This window comes from Astatotilapia calliptera, chromosome 12, assembly GCF_900246225.1.
Source record: "Astatotilapia calliptera chromosome 12, fAstCal1.2, whole genome shotgun sequence".
NCBI classification, from domain to species: Eukaryota; Metazoa; Chordata; class Actinopteri; order Cichliformes; family Cichlidae; genus Astatotilapia; species Astatotilapia calliptera.
This window is the reverse complement of record NC_039313.1, coordinates 3,119,557-3,140,445: the sequence shown is the minus strand read 5'-3', so window position 1 is coordinate 3,140,445 and position 20,889 is coordinate 3,119,557. Positions and strand designations below refer to the sequence as shown.

The window sequence follows — 20,889 nt, the reverse complement described above, 5'->3', positions numbered from 1 at the left end:
AGCAAGCACGTCATGAAGTAACAAAGCATGGCGCATGGCAAGAATGCTGGTCACTAAGCAGGAAAATCCCCTTAGTGGCTGTTTCCATATCTGGACTATTTGTGTACTCGTTACTTCTGAGTATGTTTTGCGTTGTGAAAGGTTTTCATCATCAGTATTGACTTGCCATTGGTAGTACTCAGCTCTTGGTGTTAGATGTAAGCCTACAGAAGCCCCTTTAAGCTTGGAAAAGCCTCCTGGTCTCTGCTTGCATTCAGAATGTCCTTTCTTAACACTTTGAAATGCACTGCTGCTGTTACTGTTACGTTTGGAGCTTAATAGGCCAGCCTCATGATGTCACGCATCACATGCTACACCAGAAACTCTGGGCAGAGATTGGATTAGATTATTAAATTGAGAACTGGAAGCTTAATATATTTATGTACTTATATTTATGCCCTGCAAAATTTCTGAAACACTGTTCACCTGATGTGTAGCTGTCAAAGTGTTTTAAAATTTGGAACCAAACAAGTGCAATAAAAAAAAGATTTTGTGGAGGTGGACACATGATAAAAATTATTTTTGCTGCTTTTCTGGATTGGCATATTTTCTTTGGTATTTGGTAACTCAAATCAGGTCACAGACAAAATCAAACTAGACAAGATCAGACAATATTTTATTTATTCAGCCTATTGTTTTTATGGCGTCAGCTGTGCATGAGAGTCATGCTGGTCACACCAGCAGATGCCTGTCAGATAGAGGCACAGACACAGGTAAGCATTCTTACAGATAATAGGTCAAAGCCTTTTACACGGTTACGATAAAAACTGTCACATAATATCCGTGTGTAACCTGTTTGGTAGTATCACAGCAGCAATCCAGCGCACAAAAGAAAGTAAACCGATGCTGATCCCCGAGTCATTCTGGTTCAGCTCCTGTGTTTGTTCAATAACATCACCACTTGCATAGTTTATTTCTCCAACAAGGCAGATGTACTTCTGACTCTTTGTTGTTTGTCAGCAAAATGATTTGGAGCCTACTGAGCCGAACTTCATTATGATGGAAGAAATAGTCCTTTAAAATGGGATGTAGATCACTTAGGCATAGGGCTCGACATAGGTTTACACTAATAGTAACAGCGCAAACACTGTAGAGTTATATTTCTTCAGTGTTTGACTTAAATAAATAAACAGTAGAAGAGAGAAAACATGCTGCATGCTAAAAGAATACAAAATTCATCAGTTGGCAAAGGTCATATAAGACTGCTGGATTAAGATAGATCATAAATTAATTGGGGCCTAAGCAATGAAAGTAGGGTATATTGATATTATTGTTTATTAGTATTATTATTTCTAAAAATAAATAAATACATACATTTTTGAGTGCCTAAACATCCTTGAAAACGGACGTTTTGCATGTTTCAGAAATGGTAGAAAAAAATGTGTGTTTTTTTAGGCACAGAGTTCAAATTAGTCTGTACCACCCCCAAATCATTGAACAAGTACTTTAAGACTCATGTACAAAATTTGGTACACACAACGTCCCTGATACTTCATATCATATCTATCATATCTGATATCATATCTCACAGTACAATAATATTGAATGGGTTGCATTGTTGTATTTTGTCATGTTTCTCAGGTCTTTGTCTGAATTTCTACGAACATTATTGCTAAGGATTGTCTTATTGCATTGGAGTCACACTGGGTTAAATATGTACACTTGGGTTTTAAGGGGTATTTATTATTTTCTTCTTTTTTTTGGGTTGTATGGAAGCCCCAAACGCAATTTCATTGTTCTTGACAATGACAATAAATAAATAAATACTAAAATACTACTTTAACAAACTCCTCCTACAGATTTTATTGGATGAACCTCGAGCTTAATTTTGCCATGGCTTCCACTAGACCTTGTTCATGACATATGCCAAGCATTTGAGTTTTCACTGAACGGTGTGTTTGGGGTACCATGGCAAATTTCAGTCATTCACTGAAATACGTTAATGTAATTCACATCACTTTGTCAAATCTGGCCCACACTTCACATGTGTGATGATAAGAGTCCCAGCCTGAACACAAATGCATACCAATATTCATGGTGATATCATAATATCAACAGTGATAGTCAGAAGGAACAGGAAATGACATGTTTAAATGTATCAGTGTACTCCTCCTGCCTACCATATCCTCTGATCACCATCAGAAACAAGAAAAGGAGGGTCTCTTAAAGTTTTTCCGCTCTCAGTGTTGTTATGAGTACTAGGTAGGCTTTGATGTGGCATCGATCAAACCCAGATGAGCAGCCATTCACATCCCTGTAAAAACACACTGGGGATATAGTCGTAGAGCAATGTGCCATGTTGTGTTTGCTTTGTGAGCTCCCTAAGGCCTGACCTCCCAGCTCCATTTATGAGGACCGTTTACACAAGGGAATAATTTGTAATATTCACTCGGGGCTTTGGAGAAAGATTAGTGGGACAAAGGGTAAAAAAGGGATCAGCAGTTTGTTTTGCTTGATACAAACTGTAGTGGACGTTTAGTTTGTTTAAGTTCACCCTTTCTGTAACGCGAAATAAAGGGCTTGAAAATAAAAGTCACACGTACTTCAAAAAATGTGGAGAAGTAGAGAATCTGATTTTTGACTATCCAATAGTCACTGTCTGGAGTCGGTAGACGGCTACATTGAAGAGGATAGTGGTTGTAGCCAGGCTGAACACTGAAGTTGTTCCACTCTTGAAAGCATGTCAATGTATCTATACGAACTACTCCTGGTGTTTTATATTCAACATATTATATGAGGGGAAAAAGTAGATGTTCGAGTTATCTGGTTGGGTATTGGTTTCCATAAAGATGAAATGCAAGAAACAACATCAAAGAATACACCACTAAGGACTCTGAAAGTTGTTCAAGAGGTTGCACAACATCGATTGGACTTTTGGTGAGATTGGCCATGCATGTCTATGTAGCACTCAAAACTAGAGTCCTGGCCAGGTTGTGAGAGTGAATGCAGAGATTTGCTGTTAAGAGGTTAAGGGAAGACTAATACAGGCACTGAAACTGGTTTCCTGTTTGCTCTAACTGTAGTTGTATTCATGAACCATTTTGTAAATATAAGGTACAAGCTTATATAAATTAATATTCCATAACTTCACTATAGAGGCTCCTAACTCTTTATACCTTTAGCTGGCTCAGCTACTCTATAAACCTTATTTTCAGACTTGAAAGGTGGACGACTGGTTCATGTGCTGGTCTCCTAAACCTGGATCGAGAACAAGAACTATTGTTGGTGGAGTTGAAGTTTAGCTGCAGGACGGCAAACTCACAAAAGAAGTAGCTCAGTATGTTGCTCAGCTGCTTTATTTGTCACCAAGTGCTTTGCAAAGGAGAGCATTATAAACTGTATTACATCTGTTTAAGTGTGTGTGCCGGTGCTTGTTTACTTTTGGGGGGTTTTATGAAGTCATCCATTTAACTTTAGTTGTGACATTTTTCTTAAGGATACGAGACTAAGACTTAGTGAACTCAAAGCACATGTTTTTTTGCAGCACTGACCCTGGTAGATAAATATACACCTGTAATAATCCTACACATTAATCCACAGTGAAGATACACATATATAGTGATTGCTAAGAAAAACTCAACTCTTAGCATTTGTTTGCCCATGTGGTGGCATAGAAATTAATCTTAGAGCTTTTTGATCGCCATAAGATGCTGCATTCAAAGCAACTTCACTTAGTATTGAAATTCCAGGCAAACATGCTCTTTGGCCTTGCAGCTGCTGCAATGTACAAAGATAAAGAGAATGAAAAAAAGCGGAGGATAAAAAGCTTTCTATCCCTGGAAGGTCAAGTAGACAGACAGCTTTACTATCTCTGTGACAATGGCTCTAGCAGAGATTCACTGAACAGCACTGTGATAGAAATCGCAGACAGGTAATGGTGGAGCTGGAGAAGGAGTGGGGGCTTATGGGAGTAGTTTTCCTCACACTACTGCTACCCTATAGATTTATGTGATTGGGTCCACTGTCTCCCTCCCTTTGATGAAATTCAATAGCTAGACTGTATGCTAAAGTGGTTCTAAGCTTTAAAACAATTCCTGGGTTTTTTGAAAGGTTATGATCATCTAAATCAGGGGTCCCCAATCCCAGTCCACGAGGGCCGGTGTCCCTTTCAGATGTGTCCTTGATCCATCACAGCTGATTTAAATGGATAAATTACCTTCTCAACATGTCCTGAAGTTCTGGTAATGAACTAATCATGAGATTCAGGTGTGTTGACCCAGGGTGAGATCTAAAACCTGCAGGGACACCGGCCCTCGTGGACTGGGATTGTTAAATCTAATATAGCTGTAAGTATATGTGTAATGCGTTTGCATCATCAAAGTTGAGAATGGGCTGATGCATGAGTCATTCATAAGCAATCGGCACCATCCTTTGAAAAATAATATTTGTCGTCTATTGAGTGTGTCTGATGCAGCTATTAAGCTTCTTACTTGGCAATGTTGTAGCATAGTCTTAAACAGGAATTTAGGAGTTTCTGATCCAAGTTTTTTTTGTGATTGTTGTCAAAGCAGAGCACAGGTAATTGTAACGCAGACTTTGATGACTGTAGCCCACTTTTTTGCTCTGTCCAGCTCGCTGCTGCTTTATTATGAACGTAAAGCCTGTATATGTAGGCCTGGCTGGTTAGCAGATTAGGTTAAGTGCTGCTTTCATAATGGAATATGCTTCTAGAGGCATTTGTTTACGGTTTAAGGGGCAAAAATGCAGCATGCATTGCACTTTTAGTCATTGTGCTTTTGAGTTTAAAGAGTTTATATTATCCACTGAGTGGCTTTTGTCATTTGAATTTACTGCCATAGGGATGGCTGCTAGGGGACCTATTTTACCTACTTAAAGCCTAGAAGATGCATTATTGTCCATTCAAAAAAACTGATGAACAGAAACTCTGAGATTTAGCAGTTTGGGGTGAAGACGTATTATTTCTGCTGTGGAGCTGATAAAATGGAGCTTCCTAAACGTGTTGAACCTTGTGAAAGGAGTTTTGGTTCCTGTAGTTAGTGTCTAAATCTAACGAAACAGCATGTGAAAATGAAAACAGATAGTGAGTCTAAACTAATTTTAGCTCAAAGGATGGGTTTCAGGTGTAATGTGTGACAACACGTTTTGTCCATGTCTTATTACGATGAGGCTTGTTCAAAATCTGGTGAGCAATCCAAAGAGGTTAGCTTTAATCTAAGGGACTTCTCAGTTCGAAGTTCCTACCTGTTCAGTTCTTCACATTATGAAACTTGTGCACTGACCTTGAACAATCTCTTGTTTTGTTTGCATGGTGAATCTTATGTGCTTATGTTTTAACTGTTGAGGGCCTTGATTAACATTAGCAGGGTAAGAGGATCAGGACCTTTGTCGCTGTCTTCAGGAGAATGTCATGCCGTTGTTCTGGTTGGGGTTACTGCGTGTAGTTGATCCTCCTCCATCATCCTCCAGGCCCTCCCGCCAGGCCCTGGTCCAGCCTGGGACTTTGAAGGCTAGCTGTTGAGATTCAGCAGACAGACGCCTCCTCGGGGGAACTGACATCATTAGAGCAGAGAGCAGATCCGAGCTTCTCTTCAGCTTCAACAAGGGAAAGAGAGAGATAAAGAAAGAGGGAGGGATCGAGAGAACGGAGGGCAAAATTTAAGCAATGCAAGGTCAAGATCACGGCACAATTACCCTGGCAGCTATGTGCCCGGGGAGGCCGAAGCCCCTGACTTCTCACCCTGCCAAGGTCGAATGGGCCGCTCCTCGAGACAATAAGCCTCCCAACATCCTCCTGTCATTTCTTCATTCACTGCTCACCTCCCTGCTCCTTCTTCTCCCACTTGGTAGTTCATATGCTGTGAGCTCTTGACATTCATTTGCAAGCTTTTACACATTGTGTTTCTTACAACTAGATTGCGTTTGTGTGTTAAATGACTGTTACTGACATCAGTTGGTTCCACGAAAGCAAGTGAGCAATCCATACTTTCACACGCACAAGTCTGAACAAAGCCACTTTACATGACAGAGACAGATGCTGGCATTGTGCTTTCTTGGAGACACGGAGATGTATCCTGTAACTCGAGAGTTTCGTAAGTATATGTGTTGATGTGCACGGTGTCGTATTAAGGATGTCTGTGCTGCACTGAAGAAAATGTGGGTGCTACTGAAACCAGTTGTCTCATGTCCAAAATTAGTGTGAATCAAAACATTTCAGAAACTTCCTACATGTTAATCTTGTTTGTGCATCTTAAGATCTGCAGGTTAACTGAGAGCTCATGCATGAATCATCCAGGGCATCCACATTAAACTGCAAAATACAAGACAATTATACCACATGGAAACAGGCCTCCGCAGTTGCCAAATATTTGCCTTAGCTCAGTTTGCTCTCGCTTGGAATTTTTTTTCAAGCAAAACAAATATTGCAATTTTAAAGCTTCAGCAACAAGGAGAGCAGCATACTTTGCATAAAATAATTCAGCTGCATGACATTGTATGATGTAGTCAGACAGGTAATGAAATCACTCAATTCCACAACAACAAGAGGTCAGGTTAGTATTCAATTAAGCCACATCAGTGTATAACACTTTTCTGCAGCACAGATTTACATTTAAACTTTAGTCAAATCCTGTGGACTGTTCCATATGTTCCTAATCATGGACGGATATAAGCGGCAGCTTTGCTGTAGTGGCCTAGCTAATTACAATGCACAGTTATCCTCCTTTGTACACTTATTAAATAACTATTATCCCTATTAACACAATTGACATGATCCTCTTCTGCCAACTACAGCCTCAACAAGCTGCGCCTGTCAGCTCAGCTAATGTTGCAAATATGCTTTCACGCACACAAACGCACAGAAAAGAAACACACAGTGCACAGGCACTCACAGATAGCAACGCTCAAATCCCCACACATGTCAGCATTTTGAGGGATCATATAGATGCAAATGCGACCGTGTAATTGCACGAGCAGTAGATCTGCGCTCTCAAGGCTCGATGCTGTCATGTCAACGGCTGATCCCATCTGGTTTTCAGCATTTCTTTTTTTCTTTTCCAAGACCTGATTTCCATACCAACCCAAAGCTTTAGAATCCTCTCATCTTATCTGCTTTCCCTCCTCCCTTTTCCTCCTCCTCCTCCTGTTCAAACTCCTTTTAAAACCTGTGTCTTCAGGTCCAAGCAAGAATGATAGGACTGACAGCAAATAGACACATGTCATAGTCAAACACCGAAATGACAGGGAGGAAGCCTCTAGCATAGTTTAGGTTCTGCTCTTCCCTTCTCTGTTCCACTCTCTGTTCCTGACGTCTTTCATATCTGAAATACTTTTTTACTCTTTTCATAGGTGCATTATTGTTCTGTGAGGAGTAATCCACAGTTCTGTCCAACCTCTACCTCTCTCTTTACCACTTTTTAATCTACTATTGGTCTCCACCCAATTTCCTTCTCTTATAAATGACTCTGTCTTCTCACTGTCTTTTTGACCCTCCATCCTTCACATTTTTGCATGTCAGGTACACAGGCTGCATGCTTTCTGCATCTGGGCTTATAAGGATTTAAAACATTCCGTATGCAGGCCTGTATGTAGAGGTAGATAAATGCCTGTGTGACGGCACCGTAATGCGTTACCAATCTACCAATTTACTGCACATCCAAAGAGAACGATGATCCTTTCCTTGGGAAAAACGACTTGGCTATAAGGGCACTTTAGGAGGAGGAATGAGCCAAGTATGTGTTTGTTTTTATTTATTACTGTGATTTTGGGATATTGTTCTTTATATATATGTATATATATAAAGAAATACCATTTTATGTCTTATTTGTATATTGATTATTTAAAGGATATCTACACAAAAGGAGGTTCCAAGAAAGTACAAGATTTCTGCTTTTTTATTAACTATTAACTATTATGTTAACTTAAGCAGCTTGCTTTTGCAAGAATATACAAACATAACAGAGAACTATACAAAGGGTATTTCCTGTAAACAGTGTTACTAAGTATAAGGTGGAATCCATTTTTATAGTGAAACTATGCTGTTAAATTGTTGTTTAAAAAATAAATCCTAAACAAAACTTACGTCAAGAACATTTTAATTCGGCGTTTTCATTAGAAACTAATAATAACTAACCTAACTAACCTAATAATAGGTGAACTTTTCATTGAAGTCATTAGTTTCTTTCTAATTGGCATGGTAGTTAGCACTGATGCCTCAGCGCAAGAAGGTCCTGGGTTTGAATTCGCCATCTTCGGGTGCCTTTCTGTGGGGAGTTTGCATGTTCTCCCCCTGCAGGAGGTTCTCTCCGGGTACTTCAGCTTCCTCTCACAGTCTAAAAACATGCAGTTAGTGGGGTTAGAATAACTGGTCATTCTAAATTGTCCATAGGTGTGAATGGTTGTCTGTTTCTCTGTGTTAGCCCTGCGACAGACTGACAGCCTTTCCAGGGTGTACCCGGCTAGGATAGGCTCCAGCCCTCCATCACCCCTCAGCAACCCTGAATTGGATAAATGGAAGAAGATGGATGGATGATGGAAACTAATAACTTACATGATTGCATTGCTCCATTTAGTATCCCAGTAAACTATTCCTCAGTTCATCTATCTGCAAGTTGGGCTTGTTGGTCTGTATTAGAAGACATTACATCTTCATCTTGATATAATGTGCTTATAGACTCCGGTGAGCAGAACCAGACTGCTGTCATAACATCTTCATTGGCTGTGTTAAATTCACCTGACATAAAGAGACAAGCTTTACACAGTTTTACAGCATAAATGGCCAATATACATACACACATATACATACACACATATACATACACACATATACATAGACAATTGTTTTTAGTCAGGGTCTGCGCCCTTTCTAAGCTGCTGCCCGAGTCTTCATCTTCTTCTTCTTCTTCAAATACACATGCACACACACACACACACACACACACACACACACACACACACACACACACACACACACACATACCACAGATAAATGCATATGAGTGTGCCAATACACACAGCACTCCTACCTCCCCTTCCCCACCTTCATCTAACACATAACACTTCCTGCAAAATTTACTGGTACTGTGTGCTATGCAGGCATGAGATAACGTCCCAGAAGTTTTCCAAGGGCAGGGCCAGCGCTCAGACATCAGAGGGAAGCAGCGTCGAACCGAAGCTGATTCATTACATGTGTTGCATCTGCCTCCTATTAAAAAGCCCAGAGCACTCTGGCTGTCTCTCCCGGTCTCTCTCTCACACTCTTTGACTGCAAACTACCTCGCGAATCCTTCCATTTACCTCACCTCTCTCTCTTTCGAAAACTCCCTCTTTCTGTCTCTTTCCTCTTAACTTTCAGTTACCTCTGATGACATGCCTCACCTCCTCACAAGTCTCACAGGTTAGCTCTAGCATACGTTGCTACAGCACCAGGACTTAAATGTCCAAATATTACACAGCTTCTTCGTGTTTTTTTCTTCACTTTATTGCCTCATAGTTAGCTCTGAATAAAATTCAAACATTGTGTGTTCTTTGTTCTCCTGAGTCTGTCTGTTATTAGGTTTAAGATTCTTGAACTGGCTTTGGCGGTTAGTTTTCCTGTGAGCTGTCTTAGCTTCTGCTGCTGTTCATTGTAACTGGAGCCCCATGAATATACTCATAATAATATATTATGTTGCAGAATAGATTCTTATTACAGGCATACTGGCGCTGATATGTATGTCAGCTGTAAAGTAAAAGGTTTACACACTAAACAAATAAACAAGATACAGTTAAGATCATTTAGGATCAGCTTCTTGGTCACAGCTCTTGAAAGGGGACTAATTTTAAATCCAGAGACCCAGCACAAGAGCATGATTCAGAAATATTACTCATTTTATACTTTCCCTTTATGCAGTCCCATAGCTCATCCTCTGCCCCGTGCTGGTTGGCCACATATTGATTAGAAAATATGATATCACCCCGACATTCCTGTTAATGACCTATTGCCCCAACCAACTGAAGAACACAGTCTAAAGTTAAACCAACTAAAAGTTTAGGACTCTTCTTCAACTGTCTATCTTTTAATGACTTGCTCATTTCCTTTTAACCAACAATCTCATCTTCAGTGTTTTAATTATGCTGCAGTGAGTGATAGGTATTTTAAGTTGTGTGTGTGCATGCGCGCGTGTGTGTGTGTGTGCTTTCGGTGAATTTGTTAAAAGGAGCCTTTTTGCAGTGCGAATGTCAGCTTCAACTGATAATTATTTCAGATTACATTAGAGGAAATTAAACATTTCTTATAGTACGTGTGAGGGTGACAAAGTTATCAGGTGCAGACACAGGAGAGAGTGTGAATGTTGCACTTCCAAAAATGTAATTTTTACAACTAATAAGATCATTTTCAAGTGTTAAAAAATAATTAAGGGTTTCACGGCAGCTGAATGGTCTTTGCCCATGGATCAGTGGTGCACAGTGCCCTGTGTGTAATTTATCAGAGGCAAATTAAAATGTAGAAATCAAGTCATTTATTAAAAAATAACTTGATCTTTGAAGAAACTGGGGTTAGGCTGAGAGCAGTGACTAGAATGGTATACATTAATGATAATACTGATAACTGCTGTCAGTACTTTTGTTTATTGCGTGACCTTCATCTGGATTTGCTTCATATTTACAGAGAGCAGTTCTGGCTTTGATTTTCAGTTAACTTGTGAGTTCAAGTTGTGAAAATCTCCGTGTGTAGCCAAACACCGTGTGTCATTTCGACATCTGTCTGGACCACTGAGCTGTCCCGCCAACAGACTCTTATCAGCTGATAAGACTGTTTACACCAGTCTTATCTCTGTCCACTTAAGGGCGATGTAGTTGAGAGTCATAAGTGATAAATCCATTCCACTCAAAACCTTCGGCACAATTTTCCATCCTACCGTTATTAGAGTCAACACTCGCTATAGGCAAAAAGCCCTCTTTATTTACTGCATGTATCTTTTACAATACTGAATTATGATGTAACTAAGACATAAGGAACTCATTTGTAACATATGTTCTGCAGTGAAAATGCCTCCAATCAGTCACACATCTCTGTTTGAGAGACACAATGTTACGTGTAAACAGTTAATTTTTATTCTTATTTTCTGATCTGTTGGAGAGAATACAGATCTATTTTCACTTTAACTTGGCGATTGGAAAGGACGGCTGAGACGGCTGTAAAGGCACACACACCTGAAAATGAATGAATAAATCATTTTCTCTCTTACGCTCCTAAAGGTTTAGCTGAACACAAAGTGCAAATGTGGCATTTCCAGCAGCATGTACCACAACCTGAAATTGGTTTACTGAGACTTTGAACGTGCCCTTTTTCTTCTTTTTTTTTGAAAGTCAAAGTGAACTTTGACTTGCAAATGATTATGCAAGTTGGGGAAAAATAAACAGCCTCCAATATGATCACCATTTGAATTTTTCTTGTAAGCATGCATAAGAGCTTCCACCGAAGTGGAAGCTGTGCGTGTCTCGCAAAAAAACAAGAAATAAAGAAGAGGCTTCACAATTGGAGAGCAAGACGCAGATCCACAGCACTGCTTCCTTGTTTTCCTTCCAATAACATCATTAGCATTTTGACATCATCCTCCTAATTGTTGTTTGTAGCTTTGAGAAATGGTTGCCTTGGAGTGAGAGTTGAGAGGGAGAGGAGGGGGCTGGGGTGTTTCCGCTGTAAGGGGCTTATCTGTTCAGGACAGATACTGTTCCTATGGTCTTGGATGACAGGTAAGGTGTGTGTGCGTGTCTGTTGGTTGCAGTTGTCAGTGAACCCCGGGGACAGGTGCTGAGGGATAGGTTCGTATTTGGGAGCAGATGCACCTCCCCTTCCTCCTCTCTTGCCTTGTTCCCTCACTCCCCCAGGAGGCATATGGTGAGAGTGATTGGAGAGACCCAGGGCCCAGAGGGAATGCTCTTCTCCCCAGTTCATCTGTTTTAGATGGGGCCCTGCGGGACACTCAGGCTCTCCTGAGGTCCCCGTTGGCTGGGAATCAGGCCGAGTAGGTGGCTCTGCTTTCAGGTTGACTGCTTTGTTACAGTGCGGGGCGGTTGCAGTGGCCACCCCTGTTAGCTTTACACTCGGCTGCATTCTACACTGCAATTTTGTGCAGAGGACACAAATGGCTAATAGGTCACACCTTCTCATTTGTTTGCACAGTACCTCATTTATATGCAGCGTGGCTTTTAATCTGCCGACTCTTGTCGTGTCCTGGCGTCGGCGCTTGGAATGGAAACACCATCACAGGCTCGTATTTGTAAACCAGCTTACAAATGTGATGTAGTTCTGAGTGCAGTGGGAGACAGCGTTATGGGGGCATTTTAGGACTTGTATAATATGTGTATCCCTTTTTATGTGGTCATTTATTATAAAGTGAGCTCTATGAATAATGTATGATTAAAAGCTGTAATGGATACACTGGGACTCGTCAAAATAAAAGCAAAAATCCATTTGCGCTCCCTGTACTAAATCCACTTGCTTGTCCTTGGGCTAATTTCCAACTTGGGACTTGGTGGGGGAGTGAGTGCATGTATTGATAGCGATTCAAGGGAGGGAGGTGTTGGTTGTGCTGTAGAGGGAGAGAGAGAGGGAAAGTGAAATAACGCATGGATGAGGAACAAAGTCAGGAATACCTCTCTTTCTCTCTCGATGCATCCTTCCTTTATCTCACTCGCGTACAGAGTCTCTCTCCTTGCCTCTCTCCTGTCTGTGTGTCTCACCATCTTATAGCTCCTTTCCCTGCCTCCAAGCAGCTGCCACTTCTGCGCCTGAAGAAAATGAAGGCAGATGAATCAATTTGGCCTGTGGCCCTAAAGTGCACTTGTCTGCGCCCCAGCTTGGGCGGGAGGGATAATGAGCCGATAGATTGAGCCGGTGCCGGAGCTCGGCACTGAGCGCGGAGGTGCCTTTGCCTGCCGCACCACCGGGCCACCCTCACACACATACACGATCCCAGATAGACACACGCACACACACATGTGCTCCCTGAGCAGCGGTAGCAGCCTGTTGTTGGGTTAATGGGGGTGAGGGTCCTTTGCGCAGGACACTTTTCAGAACAAATTAGAGGAAGGATCTCTATCAGTCATCTTCAGGCCTTCTTGTATTGCCCCTCATCTCCTCCTCACTCTGTGCAGGGGAAGCCCGTAGAGAAGAATAGCAGAAAGAAGGGAGTGTGTGTGGGAGGCAAGGTCCAAGATCTTAGGGTAATGAGGACTGACACTGGAACAAGGCCAAATCACAGCCTCCCTCAGCACTGTTGACAGGTGACGGCAGGCTAGGGAGAGACAAGGCAGAGCGAACAGAGGAACTGGAGCAAGGAGAGGAAAATCGAGGGCAGAGCTAACAGCTTCTTTGATTCAAGGAGGGAAAAGGTGGGAGACCACGCAGTCATTCGATGCCCCCATAAAACCCCCTGCAAGGTGAAGAAGGAGGGAGGATCAAAGGAGCAGTACAACAAAGCATCACCCGCGAGCCTCCTGCCAGCTCCCTGCTGACAAGCTGCCGATTGATAGACACTGCAGGAAGAGGGCGGAAGAGTGAATGGAAAAAGAAACTTAGCCAAGCCTGAGCAGATATGAGCCACTACTATGTCCATCTATGTCTAACCCTTTCTACGCAGAGGGGCTTTGCGACTTCACCCAGGGTTAGAGTAGTATAAATGAGGAGACCCACGTCGGCCCTACTCAACTTGGGGGGAAATTAAGATGCTGGAGGGCCTTTTGAAGATAATTAAAGAGCACAGAGCAGCAACCTCCAGAGATGGTCTGCAGACATGTTCAATACCGAGACTAATGGAGCTAATTTCCAGTACATTATTCATGTAAAACACAGGCCAGCTAAGTGAAGCTGTGTTTTTTTCCTCCTATTTCTCTTCTCTCTGTAGTCTTAAGTCATCTCCCCAGTCTCACTCACACACACATTACTGCATCCTTTTCAGATATGGGATACGTAGCATTGTTGTTTGCTCATTGTTGGTTTCATTAACTCTGTTGTCTGGAATTCAGATGCTGGTCATTTAATGGTCTTAATGGCGTCATTCAGATGCAATCACAAGAGTGACAGTGAGAGGCAGGTTGCATTTGCAATTTTTGGATGGTTTGGGCATCTGACAAGGATGCCTCCTGGGTCTTCTAGGTGAGATGATGCAGGGATGTCCTACAGGAAGGAGGCCACGCTGGAGGAGACTATATCTCTGCTGGTCTAGGAACGTTTCAGTGTACTCCTGGATAAAGTGGAGGAGGTGGCTGGGGAGATGGGGGTCTGGGATCTCTGCTTAGCTAGCTTCCCCTACACCCAGCCCTAGATAAGTGGAAGAAAATGGATGGATGAAAAAAGTCAAGTTTAAAAACACTTTTGAATAATTAGTTATCCCTGCAGTTTTCACTAAGAGCTGCCAAATGTAGGATTTATAGTCAAGACTCACGAGCTGCTCGTTTGGTATTAACGCTATATGATTTTGTGCTAATACAGCCCTGCATCAAATGACCAGTGATGGTTATAACGGCATTACAAGTAACGGCGTTACTAACGGCATTACTTATTTCACTAACGAGTAATCTAACTAATTACTATTCCTATTGTTACAATACCGTTACTAACAAGAGAATGCGGTCACGTTACTATTTTTCAACAAACAGACGGTTGAAGCTGTGTTCAGCTTACCGCACCTTATATCAGTTGCAGGAAGTAGCTGTAAGTAATCTGGGCGCTACAGCTTTAAGCAGCTGCGGACGGTGATCACGATCACTGTCTAGCACAACACCTGGAGCTAAGGAGGCAAAACAATCGCATGAGTGCTGCTGTTTGACTGAGGAAGAATAATTTTTTAAATTGTGTTGATAGGCCACGTAAAACCATGATGTAGATGATAAACAATGTATACGCGGCGTTTTTTCCTCAATAGCTTCGTCTCGTTTAACGTCTAAGGACAGCGCAGCGAGCACTCTCTGAGCAAAAAATAACAAAACAAAACAAAATAACGCACTTTTGTGTTGGTGGAAAAATGTACCATGTTGACCAATCAAACAATGATATGACAACATGAAGGGGGAAGAGGGGGAAGTTTTAGGGGTGACGGCGAGAGAGGGAGAGAGAGAAAGACGTACATATTGAATGCAGAACACCTGATTGTTATATAAATAGTTTGAAATGGTTATAAAAAAAAAGAGGGTAAAAGGTAAATAGCTGCAAATAACTTTGTTGTTTGCAAAACTTGTGCATATGATTTTAAAATTGACAATTTATATTTGCATTTAAAGTTATGAAATTTGATTCATTAAACATGTTTGTGATGGTTGCAGTAAAAATATATCTTTTTCTACTCGGTTTTTATGTTTTTTCTGTGATTTTAGATCAGTTGTGTTAATACGGTGTGTCAAAATGAAAACATAACCATAAATTCAGAAACGTGAGGTTGTGCTGAAAAGAATGACACCAAACAAGGCAAAGTAAATATTTTTTAAAGGTTAAATGTGGAGGGAAAATCAAAAGTGGTTAAAAATGGCCAGTTATACCCTGGAGCCCAGAGGGTTAAACATTTTTTTAAGTAACACAATAGTTACTTTTCAAGTAATTCATTACTTTTAGAATCTTGTAACTCAGTTACTAACTCAGTTACTTTTTTGAAGAAGTAACTAGTAACTATAATTAATTACTTTTTCAGCTAGTCTGTATTACATGACTGTGCTCACAGTTTCTACACACTTCACATAGCATCACAATAAGAACATTTAGTTGCTGCTACAGTCTGATTAGCCTTCCCCTAATACTGTCTGGAACAAACCTAAATAAAGTTTATTTTCAGAAAAACTATGTGACATTTCGAAGCAGTGATAACAGTGTTTTCTTTCTGTTTTGCCCAGAGTGGATTTTAAAGACATCATTTAGGAATAGAGAATAGTTATAACCTTGGACTTTGTCACCACTTGCAAGCAGTTGAATTTTAGCAAAGACAATTAGTCCCATTGTCAAGCTTACTAACTCGTCCTTTAACATTAATGAGTATACAACAAAAGAAAAGGGGGAAAAAAACATGAAAGCTATATAGCTGGGAGTTTAGGGCCAATTAAGCACCTCCCCAGACAGGAAATTAGTCCCTCACTTAATCACAGGCAGTCCAAGCTGCCAATCCCTTGTCAGAGTTGGTGAATTCCTGCCTAGATCAATTGCTATCCCATGCAATTGAACAGCAGGTTGGGGAACGGTCTTTGCACGCTACATCATTAACCTAGGTGCCTAATTAGAAGCTGTGTTTTGATCAATAGCCAAATTGATTGCTGACTGGGAAATGTAACCCCAAAGTCCCTGAGGAGACGGAAGCACTTTGGGCACTTTGGGAATGTGTCAGCAACGCTGATGCTGAGTAAACAAAGTATTCAGCGCCAGCACTTGACAGCAACACAACTGTGGCTGTACCTCGACGCTCCGTCTCTACTGACGTGCTTGCCTCCCTGCCAAGGAGGATTGCTCTGTTTGTGCTCTCCTTGAGAGGAGGAAATCAAAAGGGCCACCATCTATTTTGAGATTCAAGGAGTGATTAGGCTGACAGCTAGTTGAGAGAGAGCGAGAGAGACCGAGGGAGAGGCGGGTAGAGGTGGAAGTCAAACCTAATTAGGCCCACCTGCCAGGTCTCTCTTCCTTCCATTTCTACACCCTGATTGCTAGGCGGCAGCTCCCCCCCACTGCTCCTCCATGCTCACCCCACCCTACCCCTATCCTGTCACTATTGACCTCAGCACACTGCTAATGCCCCTTGGCCAATCAGCATGCTTGCCCTGGCGGCAGCAGGGTAATTAAAAGGGAATTGTGTCTACTTGGCTTGTGAGCTGGTGGGCACAAGGGTAGACAAACATTCTCTCTCTCTGCCGCCCTGCCTCCCTCCCTCTCTCCCAGCCAGGTGGTACCGTACAGGACCTGTCAGATTAGCTGATGACCCTTTTAATTCTAGCCCAGCCGGGGGCCATAATTGATATTTACCGGGAAAGGTTAATTGTAGCAGTGATCTGCTTAAATTACAGTGGAGATCAGGAGACCGGGGCCAGACACCATACTTGCCACCGGGGGAGCTGCTACACGCAAACTGCTAGTCAAATGGATTACACCCCGCGGCCATTGCTGCTGTACTCCAAGGTGGGGAAGCAGCACGGGACATTGTGATTGGCTGATCCTGCAGCAGCACACAGTCTTCCTTGCTTAGCTCGCCAACCTCCCATCTGGCTGGGAATTTGGTTGCACACCAACTGTGGGACTTGATGGCCTACAATAAAGCAAACCATCCATGTTAGCATTAGGGCTGTCAGGTTTTGGTTTCGCCATGATTTTACATTACATCAACTTTTATTTGATATTCTGTATGTGCTAAATAGTAAGTTTTTTTTCTCTAAAATGTTATACACATGTCAACATTGTCTGCAGTATTATCTACTCATAGTTCACGTTACCTTTAAGTTTTTGCTTGGTCATTCCGGCCTTTTAAAGTTAGCTTATGGAGCTTTTAGAGCTAACTGAGGAACTGGGCTGGACTGGAATTTTAGTCCAGCAGCATATTATTTGCTTTTTCATTTTTCAGCCAAGGTAAGGATATTACAGGTCAGAGCTATTCTGTCCTGGTTAATTTTGCCTACCCAAAGTATGATCGGGTGTGTCCTCACATTATCTAATGTACAGTATGTGATCAAGAAGGAAATGTTATTTCACTCAAGCTGAACTATGCTGACTAGACTTATAGTTAAATAAATCAGTCAAGCTCAACACGGAGCAACTGCATTTGCACTGATCCCTTAAATTAAGTAAACCCAGCACAGTTGTGTTTACTTAATTTGCCCTGCTGCATTACCCATGCTGGCTGGTGCGACCAGCACCTGTTGGTTGAGGTTTTGCGTTCCAGGTGTTTTTGTTGCAGCCAGTTCGATTTTGCATTTAACCAAAGTATAAACTGACTCTCACACACTCATTGTATTTCCTTTGAAAGGCTGTGTTCCATGGTCAGTTGAACCCATTTTTATTCGACTGTGCTTTACATAGTCACCTGGTTCAAAGTACATTCGACTAAGTTAGAGGAAATAACATGAGCTGGAATATAAGACACAGTTTAACAGACTTGTTATAAATGATTAAAAAAACTTCCACTTCCACTGCTGGTTGCGGTTTGACAGGAAACCAAGTGAATGAAAAAGTATTTTAACCCTTTAAAGCCGGTCAGAGCGGGCACGCTCCGTTTTGTGTAACTATTTTTAAATCCCGGTAGCTCTGCAACCACGTAAGCTAGCGCAAAAATTTTTTTGCATATGAAACCGGAGGAGTTGTACTTAGATCTTATGTCATCAGCTTGTCCTAGGTCACAGTTTCCTTCCACATATAGCTTTGCAAAAACTGCATAAAAAGCACTTGCAGCAACAAAAACATAATATTCCAGAAACAGGCTTTGCCGATCCAATCAGCTGTTTGTAACACTTCCTATGACCATCAGCGTGAACTCTCGCATGTCCGACATGACCTGCCCGAAACTGGAAGTGACGTCATTTTGCAGAAATGTAGTTTTTTTTACCATCAGGGCCTCATGGGCCTATACTGGTGTTTTTAAAAGTTATGTTTGACTTTATGACTTTCTGTGTCGTTTCTGCGATGCTTAGTACTCAAATTGCACTGCTGGAAATAGTTTATTTTGATGCATATGCTGTTTGTTTTTTTGCAAATTTGCACTCTAATATTTATTTTCGTTTTTCCTGCAGTGTATAAAAATTGGTGTATTTCAAAAATAAAACTATGAAGACACTTAAAATAAATTTCCTGTGGTGGGAAACTATTTTGTGCAACTTTTTTGTATTTACAGTTTCTCTTAAATTTCTCTAACTAGAAATATATGTTAAGAAAACAAAAACGATTTTCAAATTTTTTGTAGTTTATTGCACTTTTTTGCAATTTATGTAATTACTATGCACTCCACAGCATGTAAAAATATAATTTAAGCTCTGGCGGACTTGGTTCTATGGTAGGTCTTAAAGGGTTAATAAATTTCACATATTTGCAGGTAGATCAGAGTTCTGCTATTCTTTTCTCATGTACCATTGTGTGCAATGTATTGTTTTTGTTTTTTACTTTGGTCTTCTTTGCAATTATTGTGTTTGTGTGTCATTTCTGTCAGTCAGATATAAAGTTGGCTAATGCACAACTAAAATCTTTCTAGCGTGATTAAATGTTTGGTGTTATTAGATCTTGTTGCATGGGCTGACACTGAATTGGAAAATGCAGCGATAGAAGGCAATCAGCAATCAACAACCCAGCCTTCTGTACAATTTTAGATGGCATGAATATTAATAGAGGTTTCTATAGTTTGTTGCATTACACAAAGTAGGTGAGACTAAAATGTGCGCCCACCACAGTTATGAAGTACACTTAGCTCTCAACAAGATAGTTTTAAATTGTTGTTTTTCTCTGGTCTGTGTAAATATTTCAGTCTTCTTCTCTTTGCCATCTTGTTATAGCAAAAAGCTGTTGCAGCTTTTAAATTTGTTTCTGAAAAAAAATACAATAAGTCAGTGTCTTTAAGTAGTGGCCTGGTCGATTCTATGACTACATTTTTAGATGATGGCATCATGTCTTGTGTGTTCTGCAGATCAAACCTTTGGCTCTTCATCCAGTCAAAGTTGGCGAGGACGAGACTGAACTCAGTCGACCACACAGGAGCAACTCCAAAGAGCAGCTCAGTGAGGTGAGTCCACAGACGAGACCCAAACTCTAATCTCAGATAGCGTCTTTGTGTTGGGAAGAATGCTAGTTGGTTAATGTGTCTGTGAAGCTTCTCGGTCATCCAGGTCATCGTAGGCTAAGCAGCTTGGAAAGAAAAGCTTCTGCACCAAAACTTAAAGAAGTCCAGATGCTTTTCTTTCCAAGCTCCCGAGGGTAGTTGGTTAACAGCGCATAGAAAGGACTGGTCACACAATATCACCTAGTTTGCTTGCCATTACGTGAAGCGTGACCAGTTAAATTTAAACATAACCAGGTTCAGCCAGGTGTGGGTCGACCTCACCAACCCCAGAACGGAACGAGTTAAAGGAACGGTTCCAATTATCCCTGCGCCCGCATCCATATGCCAGCCCATTTAGAAGATGAGTAGGTGGCAAAGCAAAATGGAAACCAGACATTGGTTCAGCATAAGGGATGAAATAATGCAATTTAAATACAGGGGAAGTAATGAGAATTTATGCAAAATCCCAAGCAGCTCATTTGAAATGAATGTAGAAATATGCTTCCTAACTAATGCCTGTCAAGCAGGCCTCCCAAACCTAACTAAATTCAATCAGACTGTTCATTTAGCTGACTAAAGCAGGAGGAGCGAGAGAAAGAGAGGAAGAAGGAAAATGTGCAGCTTCCTTTTCCAGCAGGGTTGAAATGATGGGAAGAAAAAGATTTAAAAGAACTTATTAAATACATTGTTTTAAGTTATTCATATTTCCAACCGAAAATTCAGTCTCGTGAAAAAAAAACAGCCTAATTTTTTCCTATCTTCATTTTCTTTTTTCTAAGCCTCGCTGCTCAGTTTCTCTCATGCATCCCCCCTCCGCACTGTTTTTCTTGAATTTGTGTAAAAGGCTGTCTTTTAATGAAAAAGTCAGGAGGAAGAGGCGGGCTTGTCAGATAAAAGCCCAACGCTTGTTGACAGCTCTGACAGGGATATGCGACAAGCACTAAGAAGGAGGGGGCATGAACGAAGGGGGGCGGTGGAAGTGGTGGTGCTTGCTGTAATGGCGAGGGGTGGGGGGAGAACACAGTTGAAAATTGCACGCTGTAATCGGCGACGGTGTTAGATGTGGCATGTCTCTCTAATCTGCTGCCAAATAAATGGTGCACAGACGTTGATCGCTGTAGCCACGCCATCTATATCAATC

At 41.4% G+C, this 20,889-nt stretch overlaps 1 protein-coding gene across 9 annotated transcripts in view; it reads left to right on the top strand.

Annotated features, from left to right (window-relative positions):
• fbrsl1 (fibrosin-like 1) overlaps nucleotides 1–20,889 on the top strand; it is a 284,283-nt gene that overhangs the window by 107,218 nt on the left and 156,176 nt on the right. For all 9 annotated transcript variants that reach the window (XM_026188504.1, XM_026188506.1, XM_026188505.1 and 6 more), the window contains exon 3: nucleotides 19,617–19,712. In XM_026188504.1, coding sequence (XP_026044289.1) covers nucleotides 19,617–19,712 — 96 coding nt within the window. The remainder of the gene's footprint in view (nucleotides 1–19,616; nucleotides 19,713–20,889) is intronic.